At 42.4% G+C, this 22,796-nt stretch overlaps 1 protein-coding gene across 2 annotated transcripts in view; it reads right to left on the minus strand.

Annotated features, from left to right (window-relative positions):
• Positions 1–20: 20 nt before the first annotated feature.
• LOC145347637 (ferric reductase 1-like) overlaps positions 21–22,796 on the minus strand; it is a 54,471-nt gene continuing 31,695 nt past the window's right edge. For both annotated transcript variants that reach the window (XM_080195291.1, XM_080195290.1), the window contains exons 10-16: positions 18,606–18,721; positions 14,075–14,161; positions 10,828–10,925; positions 10,597–10,655; positions 8,469–8,612; positions 2,534–2,595; positions 21–2,372 (exon numbers count right to left, since the gene is read on the minus strand). In XM_080195291.1, coding sequence (XP_080051417.1) covers positions 2,280–2,372; positions 2,534–2,595; positions 8,469–8,612; positions 10,597–10,655; positions 10,828–10,925; positions 14,075–14,161; positions 18,606–18,721 — 659 coding nt within the window. In that variant the 3' untranslated portion in view covers positions 21–2,279. The remainder of the gene's footprint in view (positions 2,373–2,533; positions 2,596–8,468; positions 8,613–10,596; positions 10,656–10,827; positions 10,926–14,074; positions 14,162–18,605; positions 18,722–22,796) is intronic.

The following is a 22,796-nucleotide window of genomic DNA, read 5'->3' on the forward strand; positions in this document are numbered from 1 at the left end:
CAGTACCCGTAATGGGGCAAATGGTGTGAACAGAACCCTTGAAGTGAGAATCAAGGATCTTCGTTATAAGAACATAAGAAATAGGAGCAGGAGTAGGCCATCTAGCCCTTCGAGCCTGCCCTGCCATTCAATAAGATCATGGCTGATCTGTCGTGGCTCAGTTCCACATTCCCGCCCTCTCCCCATAACCCTTAATCCCCTCTCTTATCAAAAACCCATCAACCCGCGCCTTAAAAATATTTAGCGAGGTAGCCTCCACCACTTCAACGGGCAGAGAATTCCAGAGATTCACCACCCTTTGAGTGAAGAAGTTCTTCCTCAACTCCGTTCTAAACCATCCCCCCTTTATCTTGAGGCTGTGCCCCCTAGTCCTACTGTCCTTTCTGAGCGGGAAGAGTCTCCCCACCTCTATCCTATCCATCCCATTCATCATCTTATATGTCTCAATGAGATCTCCCCTCATTCTTCCAAACGCTAACGAGTACAAGCCTAGTTTATTCAGCCTCTCCTCATAGCTCAACCTCCTCAACTCCGGCATCAGCCTAGTAAACCTCCTCTGCACTCCCTCCAAGGCCAAAATATCCTTGCGTAAGTACGGCGCCCAAAACTGCACACAGTACTCCAGCTGTGGCCTCACCAATGCCCTATATAGCCGCAGCAAGACCTCCCTACTTTTATATTCAATCCCCCTCGCTATGAAGGCCAGCATCCCATTCACCTTCCTGACCACCTGCTGCACCTGCAAGCTGGGTTTTTGCGACTCATGCACAAGGACCCCGAGGTCCCTCTGCACCGTCGCCTGCTGCAGTTATGTGCCATATTATTCCCCAACTTTACGCAATAGTACTCTATGAACAGCAAAACACTCCAGTTAACTCCACCCAGCCAGTAGAAATCAATCAATAATTAACCCAAAATAGTATTTGATATGTGTAAATAGCACTGGTGAGGATCCTATCTGTGTTCAACTGTGTGAGGCTAAGGAATGGTAATAGCTGGAGTATTGGAGGTTGGAATTGGCACCTCTATAGTCTAAGTAAGTGTTACAAGCCATTCTGTCTACTCTGCACACTCCTGGTGCACGCATCCAGTGTCCATGCTAACAATGTACCCTAAATAGTATCCAGCATGGTCCAAACCAAAAGCATGCACGCACAGCACTGATGCAATGTTGGACCCATTATGGCAGCCATAGTCCCAAAAATGCTGGCCATTATGGTTTATGAAAGACTTTTTCAACAACATAGTAATCTCAGACAAAAGCAAAATACTGCAGATGCTGGAAATCTGAAATAAAAGCAAAACAATTCTGCAAATTCACAGGTCAAGCAGCATCTGTGGAGAAAAGAATTAATGCTGCAAAATTTGATTGAAAGCTCTCTAGTCAAAACTGTCTTAAGCTAATCTTTTATTGAATTATTTGCAATTCCAACCATCAACATAACCTTCAAGCCATTATCTGTGATCAAACCAAAATAGACTGCAGACCAAATGCTGAAAATGGGATTAGAATAGATAGGTGCCCAATGGACAGCATAGACATGATGGGCTGAAGCGCCCCTTTCTGTGCTGTAACGTCTATACTCATTGACTCAACAGAATTATCATAATTTACAAATGAACAGAGTTCAACCCCTTTGTTTAGAAATGTGTCATGCTCACATTTTAATTAAGTCAACAAAATATGCACATCCATATTTGCAGAAGCTAGCCATGAATTCATCCATTCAAATGATAAAGGAGGTAATCCCATTTGGTCTAGTAAAGCTGAGATTTAATGGGGAAAGATTCACATGATATATAAAAGGGACACTTGTTAATCTGAGAACATATTGAACATACTGAGAAATTATTAAAAATAATTTAACTTGCATTTTAAAAACACTTTTCATTTTTATGTTAGCTCATAAATATTTTTACAGGCTAGGTTAAAGCAAACTTACTTCATTTAGAGAGATAAAAATAATCCAAAAAAAAAGCACAAAATAAAACCACATTTTAAAACATCCAAACTATGTAAAGTTGATGCATGCTGCTTGCTCTTCTCACAAAATCATTGCCTTTCTAGTTTGTTGACTTGTTGCAATGAGAGTTTCTGGAGTAAAAAGTATAATGGGTACATGAAGAATCTCACATTCTGTTGATTGTGGAGTATTTGGATTCTCTGCCTCAGAAATCTTCAGTGCACAGCAATAGGTAAGATCAAGCCGCTCATCAGAAAAGGGCAGATACAAAACACCTTCAAGATCAGAATCGATGGAGGTAAACCAAGATTACCATCAGACAAGACTAATTGCAACCAGCAATGTTATCAGAAAAGTTAGGTTTCCACCGATGTAGAGTGTCAATACCATCATTTTAAACCTATGACCCTGTAATTGTAGAATTGAACAATTTAATGTAAATTGAGTTAATGTTTCTGCTGTTTTACAGAATGTCTGCCTTTGTAATTTACACAAAAATAATTGAGCTTTCTAAACTTCTGATACTATCAGTTAAAAAAAAATAAAAACCTAAAGCCAAAATTGTGTACCTGTGGATCAATCAATTCACTTGAATCCATTATCTCCATTTTATCCTCTTCTCTTTTCTGTGCTGTGGAAGGTTGGATTAAATTCATTATTTGGAGTAATTGAGAAATGTTTTTGCTTCAAATTCTGAAAGTGTATACTAAACATGCACGAATATGTCGCAAAAGATTTCATACCCATAAGCAAAGTGACATAACACAGTTAACCTATAGCTTTTGCATGGACAGTTAGAACATAGAACATTACAGCGCAGAACAGGCCCTTCGGCCCACGATGTTGCGCTGACCAGTTAAAAAACAATGACCCTCTAACCTAAACCAATCCCTTTCCATCCATAAACCTATCCACGGATCTCTTAAACGCCCCCAAACTAGGCGCATTTACAACTGCAGCAGGCAGGGCATTCCAATCCCTCACCACCTTCTGGGTAAAGAACCTACCCCTGACATCCGTCCTATAACTACCCCCCCCTTAATTTAAAGCCATGCCCCCTCGTGCTAGCTTTCTCCATCCGAGGAAAAAGGCTATCACTGTCCACCCTATCTAAACCTCTAATCATCTTATATGTTTCAATAAGATCCCCTCTTAGCCGCCTTCTTTCTAACGAAAACAACCCCAAATCCCTCAGTCTCTCCTCATAGGACCTCCCCTCCATACCAGGCAACATCCTGGTAAACCTCCTCTGCACCCTCTCCAAAGCCTCCACATCCTTCCTATAATGTGGGGACCAGAACTGCACACAATACTCCAAGTGCGGCCGCACCAGAATTTTGTACAGTTGCAACATGACGCTACAACTCCTAAATTCAATCCCCCTACCAATAAATGCCAAGACACCATATGCCTTCTTAACAACCTTATCTACTTGATTCCCAACTTTCAGGGATCTATGTACACATACACCTAGATCCCTCTGTTCATCCACACTATTCAGAGTCCTCCCGTTAGCCCTATACTCGACACATCTGTTATTCCTGCCAAAGTGAATTACCTCACACTTCTCCGCTTTAAACTCCATCCGCCACCTCTCGGCCCAGCTCTGCAACCTGTCCAAGTCTCCCTGCAAACTATGACACTCTTCCTCACTATCTACCACACCTCCGACTTTGGTGTCATCAGCAAATTTACTAATCCACCCAACTATACCCTCATCCAGATCATTAATAAAAATTACAAACAGCTGTGGCCCCAAAACAGATCCCTGAGGCACACCACTCGTAACTGAACTCCATGACGAATACTTACCATCAACCACCACCCTCTGTCTCCTATCTGCTAGCCAATTCTTGATCCAATTACCTAGATTACCCCCAATCCCATACATCTGCATTTTCTGCAGAAGCCTTCCATGGTGAACCTTATCAAACGCCTTACTAAAATCCATATATACCACGTCAACTGCCTTACCCCCATCCACCTCTTTGGTCACTTTCTCAAAAAACTCAATAAGGTTAGTAAGGCACAACCTACCCGCTACAAAACCATGCTGACTATCTCCAATCAATTCATTACTCTCCAAATAACTATAAATCCTATCCCTAATAATTTTTTCTAAAACCTTGCCCACAACAGAAGTAAGACTCACCGGTCTATAATTCCCGGGGAAGTCTCTGTTCCCCTTCTTAAACAATGGGACAACATTCGCTATCCTCCAATCTTCCGGCACTATACCTGAGAGCAACGACGACCTGAAGATCAGAGCCAGAGGCTCTGCAATCGCCTGTCTTGCCTCCCAGGGAATCCTAGGGTAAATCCCGTCCGGCCCAGGGGACTTATCTATTTTCAAACCCTCAAGAATATCCAGCACATCCCCCTTATCAACTGCAATACTGTCTAGTTTACACCCCTGTAACCCAGTGTTCTCCTCAGCTACATTTATGTCCCCCTGCATGAACACCGAAGAGAAATATTGGTTCAATGCCTCTCCAATCTCTTCCGGTTCCACACACAACTTCCCTCTGCTGTCTGTAACTGGCCCTAATCTTGCCCTAACAAACCTTCTGTTCTTAACATATCTATAGAACGCCTTAGGATTCTCCTTAATCCTATCAGCCAAAGTCTTCTCATGTCCTCTTTTAGCCCTTCTTAACTCACTCTTCAACTCCCTCCTAGCCAATCTACAGCTTTCTACTGCACTACCTGAGCCCTCAAGTCTCATCCGAACATAAGCCTCCTTTTTCTTTTTAACCAGCGAATCAACTTTTTTAGTGCACCACGGTTCCCTAGCTCGACCAATTCCTCCTTGCCTGACAGGGACATACCTATCAAGGACTCGCAGTAGCTGCTCCTTGAAAAAACTCCACATTTCAGACGTTCCCAGTCCCTGTAGTCTCGTAGTCCAACCTATGCTTCCTAATTCTCTCCTAATAGCCTCAATTACCCTTCCCCTAGCTAAAACTACTGACCCGAGGTTCATACCTATCCCTTTCCATCACTAAGGTGAACGTAACCGAATTGTGGTCACTATCACCAAAATGCACACCAACTTCCAAGTCTAGCACCTGGTCTGGCTCATTTCCCAGCACCAAATCCAATATAGCCTCACCTCTCGTTGGCCTATCTACATACTGAGTCAAAAAACCTTCCTGCACGCTTTGTACAAAAACTGACCCCTCTAACGAGCTAGAGCTATAGCAATTCCAATCAATATTAGTAAAGTTAAAGTCCCCCATAACAATTACCCTATTACTTTCACTCCTGTCCAGGATCGTCTCCACAATCCTTTCCTCAACCTCTCTAGAACTTTTAGGAGGTCTATAAAAGACTCCCAACAGGGTGACCTCTCCTCTCCTATTTCTAATCTCCGCCCATACTACCTCAACAGACAAGTTCTCATCAAACTTCCTCTCTGACACTGTGATACAATCCTTGACTAATAATGCTACCCCTCCCCCCCTTCTACCTCCTTCTCTACTCCGACTGAAGCATTTGAACCCCGGAACCTGCAACAATCATTCCTGACCCTGCTCTATCCATGTCTCTGAAATGGCCACAACATCAAAGTCCCAGGTACTGATCCACGCTGCAAGTTCATCCACTTTATTGCGAATACTCGCATTAAATGTTGCTGGTAACAATATGAGTACATTTCAATCTTCATCACTGCTAGTGCAAGGTTTTACCTGCTGGGACTGGATTATGAACAATTAACACTCCTGTTAATATTCTGTGTCTAAATTCCCATTCATGTTAAAGTTTTATTTATTAGTCACAAGTAAGGCTTACATTAACACTGCATGGAAGTTACTGTGAAATTTTCCTAGTTGCCACAGTCCAGCGCCTGTTCAGGTCAATGCACCTAACCAGCACGTCTTTCAGAACATGGGAGGAAACCAGAGCACCCAGAGTAAACCTACGCAGACATGGGGAGAACTTTTGCTGTTTGTCATTTTCATAAATGACCTAGATGAGGAAGTGGAGGGATGGGTTAGTAAGTTCGCAGACGATACGAAGGTTGGTGGTACTGTGGATAGTCTGGAGGGATGTCAGAAGTTGCAGCGTGACACAGATAGGATGCAAGACTGGGCGGAGATGTGGCAGATGGACTTCAACGCAGATAAATGTGTAGTGGTCCATTTTGGCAGGACCAATGGGATGCAGGAGTACAATATCAAGGGTAGGAGTCTTAGCTGGGTTGAAGAGCAGAAGGATCTTGGGGTCCGGGTCCATAGGACTCTTAAATCGGCCTCGCAGATGGAGGAAGTGGTCAAGAAGGCATATGGTGTACTGGCCTTCATTAATCGAGGGATTGAGTTTAGGAGTTGGGAGGTAATGCTGCAACTTTATAGGACCTTTGTCAGACCCCATTTGGAGTACTGTGCGCAGTTCTGGTCGCTTCACTATAGGAAGGATGTGGAAGCTATTGAGGGGGTGCAGAGGAGATTTACAAGGATGTTGCCTGGATTGGGAGGCATGCCTTATGAAGATAGGTTGAGGGAGCTAGGTCTCCTCCCTGGAGAGACAAACGTTGAGAGGCGACCTGATAGAGGTTTATAAAATGTTGAGAGGAATAGACAGGGTGGATTCTCGGAGGCTAGTTCCCGGGGCTGAAATGGTCGCTACGAGAGGACACAGGTTTAAGGTGCTGGGAAGCAAGTACAGAGGAGATGTTAGGGGTAAGTTTTTCACTCAGAGGGTGGTGAGTGAATGGAATTGGCTGCTGTCGGTGGTGGTAGAGGCGAACTCGCTGGGGTCTTTTAAAAGACTTCTGGATGAGTATATGGGATCTAATGGCATTGGAAGTTACAGATAGTTCTATGGCTTGGTAGGTATAGATGTGATCGGCGCAAATTTTGGGCTGAAGGGCCTGTTTGCGTTGTAGTGTTCTATGTAATGTGCAAACTCCACACAGACAGTGACTAAGCTGGGAATTGAACCCGGGTACCTGGCGCTGTGAGGCACTAGTGCTAACCACTCTGCTACCTGTAATAATGTTCTGCATTATATGTTCATGATACATAAAACTGTGTCTGAAAATAACATTGGCCTTGTGCTGGTTAACTAACCTAATGTTGCAAAGTTAAATGTTGTATGGAAATTACAGCAACGTAAATTTTATATTTAAAGCTCAGTTTCGTTCTGAGTGAACTTCCATTTCTGCAAAGCACAAGAACACAGGATTTAGAAGCAGGAGTAGACCATTCAGCCCCTTGAGCCTTCTCCTCTATTCGATAAGATCATGGCTGATCTGATTGGTCTTAATTCCACTTTTCTGTTTCCCCCCCCATAACCGTCGATTGCTCTGCCGATCAAAAATCTACCTAACGCAGCCTTAGATATATTCATTGACACAACAGCCTGCGTGGCTTACTGGGGAAGAGAATTCCACAAACTAACACTACTCAAAGACAAATTACTCCTCATCTCAGTCTTAAATGGAACACCGCTAATTTTTGTTTTTAAACTTTGCCTGCTAGTTCTAAACTCTCCCACAAGTGGTAATCCACTGACCATCCATTCTGCTAGGGTATTATGTGATTTCTCTATCATTTGATAACCCAAAAGGCAGCTAATGTGTTTTTAAGAGCAGAATATCTTGTCTGGAAATTATGGGATGACTTGATCTTGTCACCCTGGTGTGGCAGTGTCTAAGAAGTGACCTCTGAGTATATCAGATAGTAAATGATGAAGCCACAGTGCAGGACTATGTACAAAATAAAAAAGGGGAAGCACAAGCGATAAACTGCTCCCACAGTCAACATATCCGAACAAGGCTCTGCCACAACCAGTTGTGAACAGTGGTGGATAATTAATGTTTATTTATTATTTATTGGTCACAAGTAGGCTTACATTAAGGAGGCAATGACATAACTGTGAAAATTCTCCAGTTGCCACACTCCAGTGCCTGTTCAGCTACACTGAGGGAGAATTTAGCCGAGTTAATCCACCTAACCAGCTCATCTTTCGGACTGTGGGAAGAAACCAGAGCACCCGAAGGAAACTCATGCAGAGGTGGGGAGAACATGCAGACTCTGCACAGTGACCCAAACTAGAAATCGAACCTGGGACCCTGGAATTGTGAGGCAGCAGTGCAAGCTACTAAAACATTTCAAGGTGACAGTTCACTACCATCTTCTCAGGGGCAATTAGGGATGGGGAATAAATACTAGTCTTGCCAATGACACTCACATCCTATGAGCAAACCAAAAGAAAATAAATATTGGAAGCAAATAACGGGACACTGGTTCAAAAGGAATATCCTACATCAAGTTTCTGATGTCAGGAAGTTCTTTGTGAGATAGTTATTAACACGATTTTAGACTTACCCAGGCTACGTGCCTGCAAATGCTCCAAATTTTCAATATGATTCAGTGGTTTTCAAAATTCCCCAACACTGCTGTAAAAACTCAGGCAATTTAAATTGCAGTTATCTTCTAGATCAGAAAGTAAATTAAGAAATTATAAAACTAATTGAAATTGATAAATAGAAATACTGACCTTTACAAGTGATTATGAAATTATGTGCCTCTAGAATTAGTTCAGTTGCAACATGCCAAATTATGAATCCAACCATGATTAATGTATCCCATGGATTGTAGAGGTCCAAGGCTGGCAGATCCATTCCAAGAAAGATTGATGCAACTATGTGAAAGTCAAAGAAGCAAATGATTCTTTTTCTGATCAGCAATTTTTACTGCAAGATCTTTTATGGAAATGCTCAGAAATCGAATGTGAGGAATATAATAATACTACTCTTCACAACTCCAATCATATTGTACAAACAGAAATGCATGGAAGGCTGGGAGGGGATTTGACAGAGGTGCTTGTTTCTTCGGAAGGAACCCTTCAAATGGAGACAATAAAAATATAACAAAACTTACTCCAACTTAAAAATAAAGAAACTTCATTACTCCAAACTTGGGACTTTGCCCTGGGCCACTCCAAGCACCCCACAATTCCCAACAGGTTCTTATTTATAGTGAGTCAGCTAACAATCACCACATCATTCTGCAATTGATTCCATGGTTTACTGGGTCAGCTGACCCTTACAGCTTGTTACCATTGGTCACATTCTATCCAATACAAAGTTGTCACCAGTTACATTCTAACAGCGCTCAATATTATGAGGGCTCTAGACAGAATAGATTGAGGATTTTTCCATTGGATGAAGGGTCAAGAGCCAGAAGACAAAGATTCACATAACTGGCCAAAACACCAAAGCAGACATGAGGAAAACATCTGGAAGTCTGTCTGAAAGTATGGTGGAGGCAGATTCAATCATGGCTTCCAAAAGAAAATTGAATAAGTACCTGAAGCAAATAAAATTGCAGAGTTAAGAGAAAAAGATGAGTAAGCGAGACTCATCAGATGGGATTTTCCAGCTGTGCTTGCCCCAAGGTTAGAAAATTCCACCCGAGGTAAACAGACCTTTGTATGGTCCGTGTCCCGCCATCTATGATTCCTGTGGTAAGTGGGACGGGAACATACTGCCCATTGAGTCTACTTTGGCTCACTGCAGGAACAATTCAATTAATTGAATGACTTCCCTTTGTTCTGTAACCATTCTGATTTATAATCCATTAAATACAGGAGGTAATATTATTTTTGCTGATGCTTGGTGTCAGAGGATAGCACAAACTACTCATGGTTCATTGTCACCATTATCGATTCATTTGCAAAATACCTGGCTTGAAGGAGCAGATTTATCACCAAAGAAAAAGATAACCATGTATCATGTTCACTGTAATCTATAAGTGACAGAGAGGTACTTTGTGACACAATGCCTTGCAAAATTAAATCAAGCTTTTGGCAAAGTATTGCCAAATGCTTTTGAACAATTAGTTCTTTAAAGGAATAGCTTCGTACCTCTCAATGTCTCTTTGTTCACCATTAATCACAAATGGTTTAGATAGAGAAAAGAAAGAGAAACTGTTTCCAACAACTGAAGGGTGAAAAATGAGGGAATACCATTTAATCTGTCAAGTGGTTAGGATTTGGCATGCACAGCTTTATATGGTGCATACAGATTCAACAATATTCCTCAGAAAGACCTGAAGGAGAAAAGAAGTCGTAGCGGTGGGGTGGAGAGGGGGACTGGTGGTGTTGAGATGGCGGCGCAGGCTCGTTGGGCCGAAGGGCCTATTTCCCGGGCTGATTTTGTTCTTTGTTCTTTGATATGGGGAAAGAGCAGAAGAGTGTGACTAACTGGATTGCTCTTTGTAAGATCTGTGCAAATGTGAAGAGCACTGTGCAAATTTCACTGACATGACTTAGTAATCAATATACTGGGTAGGAAACCTATTCTTGATCTAACTATTCAAAGCTGCTTGAAGGAGGCACTAATTAATGTAATTGCCAATCTTCTGTTAGTCCCTGATTAGAAGATGCAACACTTATTCTATGTTTCTTCCAGAAGCCAAGTTGAGAGCATAGTTTCACAAATACTCCATGAAACAACACATTGACATATCAATCTCTGATTAACTGATTTATACAAAGACAACCTACCTAAAAGCTAATATAAAAATTTATCAAACACCTTTACCAATTCAGTAAAAAAAAATTTGGTTTAAATTCCAATCAACAGAAGAAACAGTGTTTGTTTTTAATAAATGTCCATACTTACTTGCTATTGTTCTAGCCAAGGTGCCCGTAGCCCAGTGCAGCCAGTTAAAAATATACCGTCTGCAGAATGTGAAAGAAAATGTTAGGAAACTTGGGCTTGTTTTTAAGGTTGTGCTTTTCATTTGTCTTTGAAGACGCTTTAGAATTGCTTTGGTTTTCTTTGTGATGACACACAATAAGAAAATATACTAACAATAAGAAAATATACTAACATTTTTATTGTTGGACCTACCTGGGTGTTTGTGGATTGGGTCTGAAGATGGCCATAATTGGCTGAAGAATTACCAGTATAAGAATCAGACAGCCAAAGTATGGATGGGCACCTGCAGACTGAGACAAGTGTGTGGTTAATACATTGATAATGCATCCTTCAAGCATTACTCAGTCAGAACTCTCTTCTGAACTTAGAGTAAGAAGCAAAGGAATAAAATCAGAAGAACAAATTACTGTGGGTACTGGAATCTGAAACTAAAAGAGAAAATGCTGAAAAATCTCAGCAGGTCTGGCAGCATCTGTAAGAAAACAGCTGAATCCAGATGACTCTTTGTCAAATAAAAACAGAAATTACTCAGCAGGCCAGGCAGCAACTTTCGTTTTTATTCATTCGGCTTTGGGGAGGTCGTGGAGTGAGCTGAGAGTAACAGAGGCTGAGTGACAGCTGTCTACAGCTAGAGACCTGCACATGCACAATGACGCCTTCTGCTGCTCTCAGCCAGCATTCAGGTGCCTTGAGCTCTGGCCCCTCCCTCGACAGATGAGGAACCGTTTCTGCTGTTTTCTTCATACACTGAGCGCGTAAGATAGTCGACTTAAGCCTGCCCAAAAAAAAATCTGAAACACTCCCCTCCTAACATTGCCTTCCAATTATAATCACAAAATCAGAATTACTAGAAGGAGACCATTCAGCCCTGTCCTCATTGAAATTTATCAGTGATAAAACATGGAACTTTTGTTTATTTGACGTGGCTCATTATATTAAATAAGACACATTAAATAAGGCAATTATGCCGAAAAATGTCATTGCTTAATCAATACAGAATTAAATACAGAAGTGCTGCAAAATCAGTCAGAATTTTCAGGTGCTGCAGAATGGTAAATTGTAAATGGTAAATGCAGTCTGCAAAATGGTAGGCAGGAAAGAGACGCACACTTCTGTCCAAAATGTGCAACTTGCAAACAAGACGTCTCCCTTCCCTAGGCCCATTTCAGATATCAGGTCCTGTACTTACAAGGAGCCTGGCACCTGCCCCCACTGTAATGTGAGTTCTCCCTGAGGCAGCTATCACTGTGAACACTCAACAAAGCCAACCCTAAGATCACTTACCAAAAGAAAAACAGGTCACTTCGATCTGCGGCATATTCCCAATCTCTGTCAGTCATGATCCTGGATCTTCCCATGCCAACCCTGAGATTTCCCAATCCCGCTCCCACTCTCAGGCATCCAACCTCTGACCTCTTTTCCCACCCAAGAGTCAAGACCTCCACCATCCTCTCGCACTCTGTCTGTGAAAGCCCCATTCGGATTAAGACAGGGGTTATGCAATTCTGTGATTTACTGACAGCTGGATTGCCTGTCAACAATAACTGACATTAGTAGCGTCTGCTTTAGAGAGAGATAACAGCTGGCTGGCACCTACTGAAATAGACCACTGCAAGGAATCAGTGCTTTGAAAGGAAGGAAGGAGAAAAGTTCCATTATTTGTGCATTACACTAGGAGGAGCTCCTGTTCACATATTCAGATATTTGTGTCCGTCTCAGAATCTCTCTGACTGTGAAGAGAGAGAAGCCTTTAAGCTCTGCATTCTGAATTGTGCATTTCTTTGCAAGGTGGTGTCTTAAATTGTCAGTTCATCGACTAAATCAATTAGCGGAAAAAAATTACAACTATCGGAAAGCAACCATCTTGATATTCATTTAATCTTTTTCAAATAGTTATTAGAGCAGTGAAGTTTAAGGTCTATTTGTTAATGTGACAAATAGACTTCCATTAACACTGCAATGAAGTTACTGTGAAAATCTCCTAGTCGTCACACTCCGATGCCTGTTTGGGTACATTGGCCATGCTAAATTCTTCCTCAATACACCTAACCAGCACATCTTGCAGACCGTGGGAAGAAACCGGAGCACCCAGAGGAAACCTCATGTAGACACGGGGAAAATGTGCAGATTCCACACAGACAGTGACCCAAGCAGGGAATCGAACCCAGGTCTCCAGCACTGTGAGGCAGCAGTGCAAACCACTGTGCTACCATTGAGTACAAAATGCCTGGGAATAACAGATGGGTTGTTATCTTCAGTGACCAATTGTGGCTCTTAAACTGTGGATTAATTAACGATTGGTTTAACTAATAAATAAAATAAATATTTAAAAAGGAAAAAACTTCATAGCCCAAGTGGGGTTCAAAGACATGACCCCGGCTTGAGTGAGCCTATTATCCACAAAGTGTGTCAGGTTTTATGGGAATTGCCTGCACAACCCTTTCCAGCTTTATTATTTGTGCAAATATTTAATGATTTACAAAGATATCATAGTAGTCAAAGTTGCAGTTGGACAGGTCTTTGTGTGCTGTTAGTCTAGCCTGGGAGCAAAATGACAATCACCCACCCACCATCCGGGTGGGAAAATCTGTGGGTGCTCCAGCAGCTTCAGTGCAGGCTGTGTGGGCACATGCAATTAACTGTTCCTGATGGCTTTCCAGTCAGCAGCAGGAGTTACAGCGAAAAGGGAAAGTGCCCAACTGTTAAGAAGAATTGCATCTGGAGACTGCAGATGAGAATTGAAGCAGAAACTTTCAATGATACAGTAACGGTAAAGAGAAGGTGGACTGACTCAATTAAAGATGTGTGGGAAGAAACCACACAATTCCCTCCTTAAAATCTCTGGAATTCCCTCCCTACTTTTCTCTCAATATTTGAGACACTTTTAAAAAAATCCTATTTCTTTGACCAAATTTTTGGTTGCCATCCTAATATGGAGGGCAAAATTTTCCAGCTGTTAATGCTGGTGGGATTTTCCAGTCCCGCTGCAGTGAATGGAGATTTGATTGAGCGCCAAATTCTCCATCCTCGCTGGCAGCAGTAGTGAATGGCTGGAAAATCCCGGCCCTTACGTGGTTCAGCATCAAATTGGAGTGTCTTGGGGGGAGTTCACCATAGTGGAAGGTGCTACATGAACGCAAGTTGTTGTATAGCAGGCAACGTATAGCTTCTAAGATTTTGTGAAAGCACTCCCTCTAAAGGCCGCCTCTGGGAAGTGCAACGTGCTCATCGGCTTGGCATCCTACTCAGTTTCCAGTTTAATTACAGCTCACTAAATTAGATTCTCCAAGACATTGTGCTTATTTTGTTCATGAAATAAAAATGTATCCTTCCCAATTGTATAGAAGCTAACAAGTGAGATTTCACGTTTAGCTCACTTCCAGCTGTAACATTTTCAGGTTTCTATTTAAAACTGAATTATTTCCCATTTCTAACTTACATGACTCCAGGCTCCTCTGTAAAGGAAAGGTAGAATAAAGGCAAGGCACGTTAGCAACACTGTGGTTACCATCAGAATCCTGTGCACCTGAAAGAGAAATAACAGAAGTCAAATGTTGCAACGAGCTGCTTGCATTTTCCCAACGGTTAGTTAAGATTAATACTTGAACAGCAACCATATACCACTTAGAATCCCTAAAGTGCAGAAGGAGGCCATTTGGCTCTTCGAGCCTGCACTGACAAAAATTCCACCAAGGCCCTATCCTTGTACTCCATGTAATCCCCATGACATTAAGGGGCAATCCCACCCACCCCATGACCCCAAGTTTTTAATCCACTAATCTCCCTAATCTACACATCTTGGGACACTAAGGGGCAATTTAGCATGACCAATCCACCTAACATGTACATCTTTGGAGTGTGGGAGGAAACTGGAGCACCCGGAGGAAACCCACACAGACACGGGGAGAATGTACAAACTCCACACAGGCAGTGATCCGAAGCTGGAATTGAACCCGGGTCCCTGACACAGTGAGGCAGCAGTGCTAACCACTGTGCCACCGTGCCGCTTACTGAATTGTCAAATTCCGTACACAGTCAAAACGTCTTAGAATACTATGTTTAGAATGTATATTTGGGGAGGGGAAGGGATGGTGGCACATTGGTTAGCACTGCTACCTCACAGTATCAAGGACCCACGTTCAACTCGGGCCTCAGGTGCCTATCTGAATTTGTACATTCTCCCTGTGTCTGCGTGGGCTTCCTTTGGATGCTCTGGTTTCCTCCCACAGTCCAATGATGAGTAGATTAGGTTGATTGGCCATGCTAAATTGCCCCTTAGTGTCAAATAGGTTAGCAAGGTAAATACATAGGGTTATGGGGATAAGGTGGGAGTGTTGTCGGTGCAGACTCAATAGGTCAAATGATCTCTTTCTGCACTGTAGGGATTCTACGCTTTTTTTGTTTCCAACATTCAACTGCATTTAATATTAACATTGATTTATTGATGATGCATCAGACCTTCAAACCTTTCATTCTGGTCAATACTTATATGACAATGTTGAAAAGCTTGAGCTGATAGACAAAGGTCTGTTGTACAAAAGAGCATCATTTGATTTGATTTATTACTATCACATGCATTAACGCAGTGAAAAGTATTGCTTCTTGTGCGCTATACAAAGTATACCATTCATAAAGAAGGAAAGGAGAGGGTGCAGAATGTAGCATTACAGTCAAAGCTAGGGTGTAGAGAAAGATCGGCTTAATGCACGGTAAGTCCATTCAAAACTCTGACAGCAGCAGAGAAGAAGCTGTTCTTGAGTCGGTTGGTACATGACTTCAGACTTTTGTATCTTTTTCCCGACAGAAGAAGGTGGAAGAGAATGTCCAGGGTCCTTAAGTATGCTGGCTGCTTTGCTGAGGCAATGGGAAGTGTAGACAAAGTCAATGGATGGGAGGCTGGTTTGCATGATGGATTGTGCTACATTCACGACTTTTTGTAGATCCTTGCGGTCTTAGGCAGAGCAGGAAACCGACCAAACTGTGACACAACCAGAAATAATGCTTTCTATGGTGCATCTGTAAAAGTTGGGGAGAGTTGTAGCTGACGCGCCAAATTTCCTTTGTCTTCTGAGAAAATAGAGGTGCTGGAGGGCTTTCTTAACTATAGTGTCAGCATGGGGGACCAAGACTGGTTGTTGATGATCTGGACACCTAAAAACTTGAAGGTCTCAACCTTTTCTACTTCGTTCCCATTGATGTAGACAGGGGCATGTTCTCCCTTACGCTTCCTGACGTCGATGACAATCTCCTTCGTTTCGTTGACATTGAGGGAGAGATTATTGTTGCCGCACCAATTCACTAGATTCTCTATCTCATTAGTAAAAGGTAGAATTAGAAGGTATACTAGGCACAGCTTGCAAGAAGTTGCCTTGCTCCAGCACCATATTGAGACAAGTTTGAAAAAAGCATGATCATGTGCATGAAAAACAATGGTTAGGTGATGTCTATCGATGGTTTTGAAGGGCTAAACTTTGCCATACAAAGGAGATTTTGAGAGTCTCAATTTAAGGCTGAACTGGTTCTCCACCCACATCACAGGGTCCTTCACTCTGCCCCTGTATAAATAGCAAAGACCAGCACCGCCCAGGAACAGGCTCTTTGGCTCACCAAGCCCGCGCTGACACATGGCACCTTTTAAAACTAAATATCTTTTGCCTCTATGTGAACATTTGAAAACTATAAAACTGTCATCCTAGGGCAGCATTGTTCTACTATTTCATCACGTGACAAGAAACGGTTGATAGGAAATGCAACAACAGGCCAGTGGCAGTTTGATGCGGCAGGCATTTCAGCAATTTGAATCTGAAATGCAATGATGGAGAACTAGGAGTTTGTCATTGTACAGCTAGCGATTAAACACTGACTGCTTGAAGCCCAGTGTAGGTCAGATCTGTGAATTGCCATTGGGAGTACAAGGGCAATGTACAGTTTGGTTACTCACACTGACTTTGTCCTAAAGAGGAACCACTTTTTATTTATACAAATTTCCAGTCTAGTTTACCTGCTGTGTGTACTATCATGCTTGTCTCTATGACATGCACATATCCTGAGGTTTAGAACCAAAAAAAAGCAATGGCAGTACAAATCTGCTGTATTCAGCCAGCGCATCAAACCCTTACCACTCAAGTGCGGTACAAGTTCACTTGTACAGTAATGCTACTCATCACCCATAGCTTTAGTGTTTACGTCAATGCAAGGAGCAAATAAAAATCCAAGGTCAAGTGCAGAGTTTTGCAAATTAAGTGAGGCCGATCCATCATAAAACCATTTCAGTGAGATGCTGTGGTATCATTGATAAATAGTGGACTGAATCTTGCTCAAAAAGATAACAGCACGTTAACATTACACACCATTACTGATAGGCCAATTGGTCAGCAACTTCAGGGTGAAGAGACTGGCTGCATGATACAAATCCTCAAATGAGTCTTTGGAGTTCTCTTTTCTGGAGAGCAGGGGAGGCAGGATCATTGAATATAAGGCAGAAGTAGATACATTCTTGACTAACAAGAGAGAGGCATAGGTTATTGTGGGTTAGCAGAATGTGGAACCAAGACCACAAGCATCCTTTCCAGATGTATCACAGCTTGGTATGGCACCTGCTCTGTCCAAGACAGCAAGAAACTACTGCAAGAAAGGGTTGTGAACATAGCCCAGTTCATCACACAAACCAGCCTCCCATCCATTAACTCTGTCTACAGTTCCCATTGCCTCGAAAAAGCAGCCTGTATAATTAAGGACCACACGTACCCCGGACATACTCTCTTCCACATTCTTTCATCAGGAAAAAGATACAAAAGTCTGAGGTCAGGTACCAACTAACTCAAGAACAGCTTCTTCCCTGCTGCCATCAGACTTCTGAATGGATCTGCCTTGCTTCAAGGTAATCTTTCTCCACACCCTAGCTATGACTGTAACACTACATTCTACACTCCCTTTCTTCTCTATGTGTGGTATGCTTTGACTGTATAGTGCACAAGAAACAATACTTTTCACTGTATACTAATACATGTGACAATAATAAATCAAATCAACAATCTGATCAATCATGATCTCATTGAATGGTAGACCAAGCTTGATGGCCAGATTACCTATTCCTGCTACTAAAATGAATTGGACTTGTGCCGGGGATAAGCACCTGAACTCTCACTCACTTCAAAGCTTTCATGGATGGAAATGGGCTGCACCTCTTGCCTACCATACTGGGGGCTTGGGTAGGTCAGTTGGACCTGAAAGAAAGCTAAATTTATTGCCCATGATTCCTATTGAAGGTCCACTTATTTAAATGTAATGAACATATATTTTTATCATTCATCACCATTGGGTCAAACAGTGCCTGTGTGAGCTTTAGAGAGGAGATTCTGGAAGTGGAACTGCAGCAGCTAATGCCATTTGATTTTCATGCATTCAAACTAATGGAAGAAAAGGCCAGTGAATACTATAATGGATGGTGGTTCTCCTTAGAAGGCATCCGCATCTGCATTCTGCTTATGTGATTTGAGCAGATCACCCAGGGAAAGACTAAAATCTCTATAGTAAGAAAAGGATTTATGCGCAGTATTTATCAGATCACAATCTTTATAATCTGCTGCTGCTAAATTTAAAGTGTTAAAGTTTATTTATTAGTCACAAATAGGCTTACATTAACACTGCAATGAACTTACTGTGAGAATCCCCTAGTCGCCACACTCCAGTACCTGCTTGGGTACACTGAGGGAGAATTTAGTATGGCCAATGCACCTGATCAGCACGTCTTTCAGACTGTGGGAAACCAGAGCACCCAGAGGGAATCCACACAGACACGGAGAGAATGTGCACCCAGAGGGAATCAAACCCAGGTCCCTGGCACAATGAGGCAGCAATGCCACCCCACCTGTTCTTTATGGATGGGTTGGGTTAGGTTAGGTTATATCTGGGAGTTTGGAATTTGAACCTACACTAGCCACTATTATTGATGCAGCACTGACACTTACCTGAAACCAGACCTTTTTGCCAAATAGTGTGCTGGTTGGCCAGACGGGTTTAAAGAATCGAGCTACAATGACACCGATGTTGGCTGTAGTCACCCAAGCTATAAACATTAATGCACCTAAAGGGAAAAGACAAAAGCTGTTACTTATCATAGCATACTAAAGCATAACCTGAAAAGGTCCTCTGAATCAAATTAGCAAAAGTCTAAAGTTTCTTATACCTTTGTCTAGGCACGCTCACTGATACGTGAGGACATAATCACAAGTGCTTGCTCAGTTCGAATCATAGAATCCCTACAGTGCAGAAGGAGGGCTTTTGACCCATCGCGTCTACACCAACCACAATTCAACTCAAGTCCTATCCCCAAAACCCCTTGCATTTATCCTAGCTAGCCCCCCCGATACTAAGGGGAAATTTAACATGGCCAATCCACCTAACCTGCACACCTTTGCACTGTGGGAGCAAACCCACACAGACACAGGAAGAATGTGCAAACTCCATGTAGAGAGTAACCCAAACTAGGAATTGAACCTGGGTCCCTGCTGCTGTGAGGCAGCAGTGCTAACCACAGTGGTTAGCCAAGCAGATCATAATTTAATGATTGAATACTTTAAATCTCTGTATACAAACAATTGTGTGGGTTATTTTTAATTCATACAAGAATAAATATTACCATCGATACCAATGTCCAGCCAATTTGGTTCAAGCCCTGTGACATTAAGGCATCAGTGAACATTGAAACAACAGGACTGGGCTATCTGCAGCAAGAATACCAAAAGCAGCAGATAATAGAGAAAGCTTAGTGGCTTCACAACCTGGAGATCAGAGCAAGGCACCAGATGGTGGTGGACATCAGGAGAAGGTGAATTCTGAATATCCCATCCTGAATCACAGTGGAACCCAGCAGGTGGGAGAAGCAGAACTGATTTAAATATTTGTCAGCATCTTTTATCAAATGCCACATGGATGATATTACTCCACCTTCTCCTAAGGTCCTCAGCAACAAAGTTGCTAATGTCCAGCCAGTTTTGTTCACTATGTGGTATGAAAAAGCAGCTGTATACACTGTACACAGAATGGGCTATAGTACATGATAATATCTGGATGCACTTCTGCACACCAAAACTAGCCACACTCCAACCATCCACATCAAACTTTCCCCCCAGTGCAAGTATAACACTCGCACCTATCTGACAATGTGAACAATTTCTCAATCATGACCTGTCCACACAAAGCAAGTCAGATCTAATCATCATACTTCTAGTCTCCTTCCAGCCAGATGAGAGGAGTCATCAATAATATTCATAAATAAATAATGTTAAAATCCTGTCGAGTGGGATAACTTTTATTTACAAAGGTTTGAATTCCTAGTGTTGACTTTAAATGAATTGCATGACAAAATTTCAAGTTTTAAGACTTTTACTGCAACAAACTAAAATCAATATTGACCAAACATTAATTAATAGGCAAGTAATACTCTTAGCTGCAGAAAAAGGCTTATTGTTGTTTTAACACACTTAAAAACCCCTTGCTACATTCATTTTTTACACCACATACTCCACAGAATTATCATCTTTACACAAACCAGTCCAAATCCATTCCCAGTTTTCCAAAGCCTCACTTCTTCCCATTTCACTGAGTTGCAACATCTAGAAACTATTGAAGATTATTTTCCTTAGTCTTCCACACTGACTGCTAGCAGCTAGACTCACACTGGTGATCTGTTCCTCTAGCGAGGATGAGCCTTTCCATGTCATGAGATTTCCATGGGTTCCATCTCTCCGACTGCAGAACATCTCCATACTTGCATTCCTTCTGGTAGCTAACAAAATGAGCTTCTTTCCTTCTGCTGAATGCAGCAGCTGCTGTTTCTCCCTCATCTCCCTTCCCGTCCTCTCTCTGTTCAGATTTCTTTTAATCAGACTGCCTGGCAATCTGTAACTCTAACTATGGCAAAGCCACCTGCTCTGTCCTTTGTTCTAAGCTGTTAAACTTGCCACATGGATTTCAATAGCAATTAACCTGGTCCCCAGGTCACACCAGTTTATTGCCTTGGAAGAATGAGCAGGAAGTCAAATGCTCCCTTTTTACCTTGAATGAAAAGTCCTAGTTTAAAACATAACCATCTTACAAAAAGCTCACATTTCTAACAATGAGCAAAATAACATGCGCTGAAAAAGCAGCTATCACAATCCTAAAGCCTGTGACTACTTTAAAAATGTAGTTACTATTTTACTGGTAGGAAATAATCCGCTCATCAATTCTAAGTCAGAATTACCAGTTACATACTTTCTCACAGGCTGCAAAGGAAGATACCTATAGTGTGGCTGAGGTCAACCATTGTTGCAACAGCAACTCTGAATAGCATCCCAGCACAGCCATCTTCAGTTGCTTCTTCAATGAGCCTACCTCTGTCATAAGATCAGGAGTGAAATTGTTGCCTATTGCGTTCAGCTCCATTCATAACTTGTCTGGCAAGGATGCTACTGGGCCAGCCATTGTTCATTGGTTCAGACGATGTGGGTGTCACTAGTGGGCCAACATTTGTTGCCCATCTCTAATTACCCTTGAACTGAGTGGCTTACTTACTAAGCCATTTCAGAGGGAGCCTACAATAGGACATGCTGTTAAAGGCAGCTGCACCTTAGCACATACACCAGATTGTGCTCAATTAGCATAGATTCAGGTACAAACATGGGCCTGGATTTTCATCTGGGTTTTTGGTAGTACAGGGCATGCAACTTCATGCCTTGCAGTCCCACTGATTGCTTATTTTCCCTGGAAATTTTGTGTTTTCAATGAAGGGTTGAGCACATTGTGTGATTTGTGAGCAATGACTGAATTTGGGCTCGTATTTGTGGAAGAGAAATTGCTAGAAGGGAATGGAGACGGGTACGTCCCATCCTCTGCCAAATGAAAGTGTAGTAAAAGGCTCAACATTAAAAATATGCCTGGAGAAACCTTGCCATGACACTGAAGGTTATTTGTAACCCTTTTACTATAAGTACTGTGTACTTACATGTTGGATGAAACGTTATTTTTCTGTGCAACCCATTGACTCTATCCCTTGCTCACTTGTTACTGTACTTTTACTTGCTGTGCCAATCTTTTGTTTCTCACCCCTGAAAGTCTGAGTCTTAAAGGGACATTGTGCTCACATAGTTCTGCAAGTCACCACAGTGGCACAATTCATCTGCTACACCCTCACTCCAACTCAAACCCTCTCACAGCCAACTCAAGGTGTGCCCTTTCAGAGAATGCAGCAAACTGACCACTCCCAACCCAACTCCAGAAATGCCACAAAAACAGGTCACAAAGCCCTCAAGCCCTCACTCCATTTGTGAGCTGGAACATGGCTTGCTACCCTGCTGCTGTGACGCAATGCTTAGGCCACCAAGCCTGTGCAAGGCAAACCCTTCCCTCCCATGCCACACCTTCCACTTGTGATCATTGACTCCCATGAAGTTCATGACAAGGAAAGACATGCCTCTTCTCTTCCCTTTCCAGAATGGCCCATTCCCAGGAGCCCTAGGAAGGAGCAGCACCCTGGTTCCTCTCGAACATGATCTGGAGATCCTGCTGGAAGATCATAGGAACATCCTGGTTCCCCCCAAAGCCCAAGTTTCCTTCCAGGACTACAAAGGCAGCCTGGCCAAAGAGACTTGAGGTTGGCAATGCCTTGGGCCAGCACCAGAGAACATATATATATATATATATATCCATTGTCTTCAATAATCCTCTGCACTATAGTAGGATGAATTGAGATGCTGCTATTACATGGGGAGGTGATGGCCTGGTGGTATTATTGCTAGACTATTAACCCTGAAACTCAGCTGGGGACCCGGTTCAAATCCCACCACAGCAGATGGTAGCATTTGAATTCAATTTAAAAAATCTGAAATTAAGAATCGACCATTGTCGATTGTCAGAAAATCCATCTAGTTCACTAATGTCCTTTAGGGAAGGAAATCTGCTGTCCTTACCTGGTCTGGTCTGTATGTGACTCCAGAGTCACAGCAATGTGGTTGACTCTCAACTGCTTCTGATCAAAGGCAATCAGGGATGGACAATAAATGCTGGCTGGCCAGCAATGCACATGTCCCATGCATGAATGAAAAAAAACACTTGTGCAGCCTGGCTTTGCTGTATGCAGCATGTCCAGGCCCTCTGGTGGACACAAGGTGCATGGTGCT

This window comes from Carcharhinus amblyrhynchos, chromosome 9 (assembly GCF_965287045.1).
Source record: "Carcharhinus amblyrhynchos chromosome 9, sCarAmb.v2.hapA, whole genome shotgun sequence".
Lineage (NCBI taxonomy): Eukaryota > Metazoa > Chordata > Chondrichthyes > Carcharhiniformes > Carcharhinidae > Carcharhinus > Carcharhinus amblyrhynchos.